A 7,460-nucleotide genomic window follows, 5' to 3' on the forward strand; every position below is an offset into this window, starting at 1 on the left:
GCTACAAAGCGGGTATAGCGCCATCTACGGTCACAAATTGTGATTCATTTTGGTTTATAAATTATTATTGCGATATACAGATCGGCAATCGTTTCTATAATGTACGTCGATGGTTGCTCAATTAAAACTGACTTCTTCTTACTCACTCATTTGTGTCCTTTATTGTGGTGAGCTACAGTGTCATTGACACTTTCATTTATTCATTGTTATCTATTTCTTGATGAGCTGCATCTTCCCTGCTAGACAGTAGATTTCCAACAGTTTCTACCCTGAAATGGGTTGCCTGCAATAGGTTCGGCCAAATTCCGTGACACTACTGCAGCTACCACGTCATGTTTTCCTCATTCGAGCAATGAGTTGATTCAATGTGAAGAATGCATGGGTCAGAATCTCCCCAGTTAGCATAATAAATTAATAGTTCATTGCATCATATAATATGGGCACGATATCTCACTAGATTTTCGCATTTGTAATTGATAACAGCGTGAACATACATATGTTATATCAGGAGTTAATAATGACTCTGGTTATATGTATATCCATATACGTAGTTTTGTGGTTGGCATTTATATATTACAATGCAGCATGCACGCATGAAATTGTAGTGTTTTTCGTCTGTATGACAGGACATGTCTCACAATCAGCTCAGCAGCATCCCTGATACAGTGAACGGTCTGACACATGTAACACGCCTGAGCGTCGCCCACAATAAATTGAAGGAGTTGGCACTAGGTGTCGCCTCTATGAATGGTAAGCAGACATTCTCTCAGATCCTTTCGTCGTTCCTCGTTGTTATTAATAATAAAATGAGTTATATATTGCAGCAGCTACCCAATGTGTTCAGCCATTTACAAGGCCATATTCTTGAACCTATCTCATTTCACAACCTTGGTAAGTTGGTTCAGTCCAGATTTGAGTAAATTCTGATTTTGGAAGGTAAAATCTATTTAGCCCGGTCTACATATAGTTTCAGTATCAGTGTAGTTACACATATTTTGCTCATGCAAGAAGTGAAATATGCTTTGAAAAATATAGTATTACTGCAAATAGCATACATTGTGTAATGTATATACACCTAATATTATATGCTGCTCTGGTATTTTGTTCAAAGTGATGTAACTTGAGAAACTGCTGATTAAATTTACATTGCGTGAGTTGCAGAATTGTTCTGGTTAATAAAAGTTGCTAGACCATGGAATTCCACAGAAAAGACGTTTGACTGTTGAACTTACTCAAATATTTAGCGATGAATCTGCAAAAATATTATCTGAATTTCAGTGGTAGTAGAACAATAATAGCATATTAATATTTGGCAGCACTAAGAATCATTGATGCCGCCCACAACCAGATAGTCAGCATTCCGGACGAAATAGGTTTTCTTCACAACTTGGAGCAGATTTTCCTCAGAGACAATCGCCTGACAGAACTACCCGTATTGAACGGCACAGCACTTAAAGTAAGTAACCCCGGGTAAAATGTTTCTCTTCTTGCAAGGGTGACCTTCCACAAATTCGGTATCCTCTTTACCACTGTACAGATCAATGTACGAATAGACTATGGTATCTGGTTGTTTTATTATTCTACCTTGACTGTTGAAGCCTTTTAATACTATCTGAGCATCTACGTTTTCAGTATATGAACAATCACTGTCCCCAACATAAATGGAGTATGACAGGTATACTTTTTTGGTATAATCTGGTTGTTGAGATTTTTGTGTGGTGTCGTCTCATAAAGATGAGCCAACCTCATATAATAGGTGTGTGTGTGATGTTTGCTGTTAAGAGCTGACTGACTCGCTGACTGGCTCATAGCTATATTATTTTCCCCACAGGAGCTACACTTAGGCAACAATAGAATTAAGATGTTGACATCGAAGCAACTTGAACAACTTCTTTCTGTCACCATACTGGACCTGAGAGACAATAAGATAACTGATCTCCCAGAAGAGATAACATTGCTCACCAGCCTGGAAAGACTCGATCTCACGAATAACGAACTAAAAACGTAAAGGTTTAAGCGTCTGAAAGGAATTTACCGATCTAGAGCTGTGATGCTTGGAACAGAAGCACGGGCTATTTGGCTACCAGTATTGCGTATTTTAAGTCAATTGTTTTCATAGCCACCAATACGTATATCTTTTTGTATCATAAATACATAGACCTTCATAATGTAGAGTGTGGATGGACATTAGTGGTAGAGATTTGTAGAGTCTGTGCATTTATTAATTGTGGTTATTGACACAAGTTGTCTTTTATTTCAGTCGTAGTATTGCATATCACACAGCATTCACAGGCACATCCATGTATGAGTATAAGTGTTTATGTGACCACTTGTCTCAGTGTGATTGATGTTATTCTCATTGTAATCGTGAGGAATAATTGCCAGCAGCAATTAATGATCTTAATTAAATTGGCTTCTAATGAGGACGAACACTTTTATCTTGACAGCATTCCCTACGAAGTTGGAAAAATGTCGAACTTGAAGTCGCTGCTCATAGAGGGCAATGCAGTCAGAAACATAAGGCGCGACATCATGCAGCGTGGAACGCCGGAACTGCTCCAGTTTCTCCGCAGCCGAATCCAAGAACCCGAGCCACCAGAGGGCGAACAGTTGTCGGAGGAATGCGCTCTACCTTGGGCGGACGACGCCTACCTAGCGAGGCAGACCAAGCACATGCTTAAGGTCACACATTGCCTAGATCACAGGTGAGGAGTGTACGCGTTTACACAGGTATGTTGTTTGACTGGCAAGTGCAAGTGAACATGCTATGATAAAATTTGAATTTTTGTTTGTTTGTGAATGTTCTTCGGATAATATTCGAATATTCTTTCTCTGTTTGTGAATGTCTTCAGATAAGATTTGAATCTTCGTTCCTTGACTAAGTGAAGGTTTGCATTTATAATCAGTTTTGATCGTACGAATTCATAATCTTCCCTTGAATGTTGTGTCTGTTTCTCGTATTCGCGTCGATTTTTGGTGGGGAGAGCGTGAATAGTTTTTGTTTTTGTTTCTTGCCAGCAACAAGCCTGCGACAGATGTTCCGGACGAGATGTGGGTCTCGGCGAAGGAAAGTGGAGTTCTAGCAGTGAACCTAAGCAAAAACAACTTGCAGGCGATTCCATCAAGGTGATAATCTCGTACTTCTGTTATCACAATAGACCCAACCACAACTTCCACATTTCAATCTTCGGAGGTCTAACACCTCTATGCACATGAAGTTTTTCTAGAGCAGAATACAACCACGCTAGCAGGTGTTTTACGTCTGTTATGTATACCATGTCTGGGTAATGCTGATAGTTAAAAAAACAGTCATAAAAATTAGTAGCACGTGTGTGTTCGGGTGCTGAAATTTTCATACACAAAATCAAGTCAATTTACATTTGGAACACCTCTAACTGTAGTATCAAACAAAACGACAGTGCCACAGTAGCTGTGCAACAGTGCAGTACATAGAAAGCATGAAGCTACCGTAGTTACATCTGGTTATTTCAGTATAACGATGCTGTCAGCTTCCCTGAACGAGGTGAATCTTGGAAGCAACAAACTCACCTCTGTAATGCCAGAGCTGTCCGTCTGCTGCAAGCTTATTGTGCTAGATCTGAGGTATGTAGAGGGATGCAAATATTACACAAAAGCTGGAATTCGAGTGGCAGTTGTGTCACTTTAGTTTGATCAACCTAATACGATTCATCTTGACCTTGCCCACATTGGAGGCGCCAGTGTTACGTACGGTATAGTTGTGATTCTGTATTTGTGTTAACGTATAAGTAAATGAATAAATACATGTGTAATATAGTTATATATGTCTGTTTATGTATTATATGCATATATAGAACATATGCATTCTATAATATTGCTATCAATATGTTTTAGGAACAACCAGCTGTCCAGTCTTCCCGACTCCTTGCAGTCATTGGTTGGCTTGAGAGACTTGAACATTTCCTTCAACAGGTAGATGTTACAAGTATACTCTGTGCATGCAACAAACAATATAGCCCATATATATCAGCTCGATGGTTTACTCTTATCACTGTGATGCATTGATTGTTTTAAATTTTTCGTTCGAGAATCGAAAATCGATTGTTGAGAATCTTATCACATGATATGTTAGAGTAATGACAGTTACCAAGCACTTATAATCAAGAATGTGTACATACTTGTGGGCACGTGTATGCATCATCGTTCACACCATCCACGATGACCTTACATATGAAAATCTTGGCACGTGCTGATCATGTGTTTAACTAATAATCAAGAATGTGTACATGCTTGTGGGCACGTGTATGCATCATCGTTCACACCATCCACGATGACCTTACATATGAAAATCTTATCGCGTGCTCATTGCGTGTTCATCGCCCGTGCTCAGGTTCAAGTCGCTGCCCAGTTGCATCTACAAGATGCGCTCACTCGAGAACCTCCTCGCTTCCGACAACGGCATCGGCGACTTGGACGCGCAGCAGCTGGGGGAGCTGAGCATGCTGGCTGTGCTCGACCTTCACAACAACTACCTTCAGAAGATCCCACCCGAAATCGGCCTGCTGGAAACGCTGAGGTAACGGCCACCCCCCCGCAGACATCGTCGTGGAAACCAGAGGCTGGCTGCGAAACGGACTGTTTGCAGTGTCGATCATAGTGTCTTAGCTTCGGTAGTTCCTTACTGGAACCTGCTCCCGTCGTCTATAGTAAACTGTGATATTGAAACCTTCTCCGCTGCTGTTTGCGGTGTTGATCTATCCACCTGGTCGGCCCCGCACCCTGTCATCGTTACAGTCCCTTGCACTGTGAAGAGTTACCATTACGAGTTTACGAGATTACAGCGTATAGATAGCGAAATTTATATCTTGGTATAACGCTAAAGCTAGGTAACTAGCAATCTGATCGACGTCCTTTAGACTCTGAAAAGTTATAATGACGAGATTAAAACATTTTCCGCGGTGATGCACACAGTGTGTAGCCACACTGGAGTTTTTGCGAGCGCTGCGTGACCTAGGGGGAAATCTTGAAAACGCCAAATTAGCAACGCGCACTAATCTACCTTACTTTCCAATTTACTTTTACCAGGGTATGATAAAACCCTATCGTGATTAGGTTCATGAGGTACAAAGATTTTTATGTGGCTTAAATATTAGGGTTCTGGAAAATGAACATTCTTAGTCCTAAAAAAGTTGGTAAAAATCTGTTTTCCTGTGGTCTATGAACACTGTACATTGCCAAAAATCAGACAGCTTTACTTTTCTCGCGGTAATGAGCATGGCACGAAACAATGCTGGTATTTTGGGGGGGATCGGCCTGAATCTCATGAAATATTCACGTGAAAAAACACTCCGTTGCAGAGTTCTGCAGATCGAGGGAAACTCGTTTCGAGTTCCGCGCCCCGCCATCATGGCGAAGGGTACGTCTGCCGTGATGGAATACCTACGCAGTCGCATACCAACCTAATCCGAGCTCAGGGAGCGCCATGAGGAGCGCGTGCCCTGATGGAGATATATTCCCGTCAAAGTAGAACTAGAAGGTGAGTGGGAAGGTCTATATATGGATTCAAGCGTCGTCTGAGTAATCACAAGTATACGTGCTAGGATGTATCAGGAATAAATAATCACAAATTTTGTCATAAAATTTGTGATCATTTACTCCTGATTGTATACTAGCTACTACCTCATGTAATGTGAGAGTGCAGAAGGAAGAACTTGCAGAAGGAAGAACTTGCAGACGTGTATAATTTTCTGACACAAAAACTGCCTTATAATATAGATTTTGTGCACGAGTAATTTGTCATTACCTCTGTGATTTTGTCTTTTGATGTATCGCATAATCTGATTTTGTGTGATTGTGTGTGAGATATATTGAGTGTAGATTGTGTGTGTAGTCTGATCTAAAATTCAAAATCGTAAAGGAAAATTGCTTGTTAATATATATTAATACACCGTGAGTTTCCACAGGTGCATAGCATGAGATTTGAAAATAATCGCAGGAGTTATTTATAGCATAAACCAATAAACCGTGTTGCGTTGATACCCGACTATAGCCAAGTGCACGCGCTAAAATCAACACGATCTGTTGGTGGCAGAATTCTGCTGAGATCTGTTGTATAACAGTGGTAGGTCCGATGAACTAGTTAATATCATACCGGTGTATTAATTACTCTTTGGCATGAATCGCATTTATGTTAAATGGGAGTCTGCTACTATCTATTAATATTATGGTGCCAAAGTGTGTTTATCGTTTTCACTTTTTTATTAATACCTAATTGTATACCTATAGTCTCCGGTTCTTTACTTCGAGTATTGCATGTTTTTCCATGCTGATCGATGATGCAAACTTGTAAATCTGTGCTACGTCGTGTTGTTTGTAAACAGACTAACAAGTGTTTACGAGTATATTATCGTGGAACTTAATTGTGTAATGTGTAATTTTTATTATCCACGATTTAAGTCCATATTCTCATGATATTTCGTTGAAAGAGAAAATTGATAGGATGTGCCCGAACAATCATTAAAAAAACAACAACGCTAACTTCTATTTTGGGCTGACAGTTCTATTTTGACAGTCACCAATATAAATGCAAAGCTATAAAATTAATAAATGATGATATGTGCAGCATAAAAAGTTTCCATTAATTATATAAATCTCTGATTTTCTATAGTGTCTCGTGTCATATTCTACACATCATCCTAGCCAGGAGATTACTATATTTACACTGACAATACTTAGACGTGCACACACGCAAAGCTAGCTATATTTCCCATCCACATATCGACATAATTATGTACAACCACAACTTGGAAAATGTCAAGCATTCATACGATCGAAAATGCACACAAATATAAACGTGTTAGTATACAATTCACTCAAACATCCAGAAAGGTCCCAAACGTCAAGAAAAAATTATGACTACAGCCCTCGACACTAACGGTTGTCCGATTGCCCGGGACAAGTGAAAGTCTATGTCGGACAAGTTATTCTCTTGCCTAGTTGCCCGATCGGACAACTGAAAAGTTCTAGTTGTTTAATATTCCTAACATCCTCTGAGCCAGGACGCTATCGCACCACATTCTCACTTCAAACGTTTTTAAAGGTCCCTGAAAAAAGCAGCCCGCGACACCCACTGTTACCATTACAGATTTATTCAGAGCGGCAGTGCATACCTCCCTGGCCAGGCCCTGGCCATTTATGTACTGGGGTGGGGGTACGATTGTTTATAAGTCGGTTGGGGCATATTCATTACTGAATATGTAGGGGGTGGGCATCGCTGGGATGAGAGGACGACAGCAAAACTCTTTCCTGTGATTGATTGAGGAAAAAGCTGCAATCGGTAATGACACACAATGAGCGTGCCAGCATGCAAACATAAACGTGTGAATTTCATTACGATTTTACTGTATTTACTCGTGTATAAGTATAATTCATGTATATTATAAGTTGCACCCCATATTTTGCATTGAAAAGTTCGTACAAAC

General features: G+C 40.1%; 1 protein-coding gene across 1 annotated transcript in view; it reads left to right on the forward strand.

The window, feature by feature from the left end:
• The window catches only part of LOC106806004 (leucine-rich repeat-containing protein 40-like), a 13,868-nt gene extending 6,930 nt beyond the window's left edge, over positions 1 to 6,938 (forward strand). The window contains exons 5-13 of the mRNA XM_014807830.1: positions 627 to 750; positions 1,317 to 1,456; positions 1,832 to 2,004; positions 2,448 to 2,705; positions 3,019 to 3,126; positions 3,493 to 3,603; positions 3,874 to 3,951; positions 4,370 to 4,555; positions 5,337 to 6,938. Of these exons, the coding sequence (XP_014663316.1) occupies positions 627 to 750; positions 1,317 to 1,456; positions 1,832 to 2,004; positions 2,448 to 2,705; positions 3,019 to 3,126; positions 3,493 to 3,603; positions 3,874 to 3,951; positions 4,370 to 4,555; positions 5,337 to 5,442 (1,284 nt within the window). The 3' untranslated portion in view covers positions 5,443 to 6,938. The remainder of the gene's footprint in view (positions 1 to 626; positions 751 to 1,316; positions 1,457 to 1,831; positions 2,005 to 2,447; positions 2,706 to 3,018; positions 3,127 to 3,492; positions 3,604 to 3,873; positions 3,952 to 4,369; positions 4,556 to 5,336) is intronic.
• Positions 6,939 to 7,460: the final 522 nt, after the last annotated feature.

This window comes from Priapulus caudatus, unplaced genomic scaffold, assembly GCF_000485595.1.
Source record: "Priapulus caudatus unplaced genomic scaffold, Priapulus_caudatus-5.0.1 Scaffold136, whole genome shotgun sequence".
Lineage (NCBI taxonomy): Eukaryota > Metazoa > Priapulida > Priapulimorpha > Priapulimorphida > Priapulidae > Priapulus > Priapulus caudatus.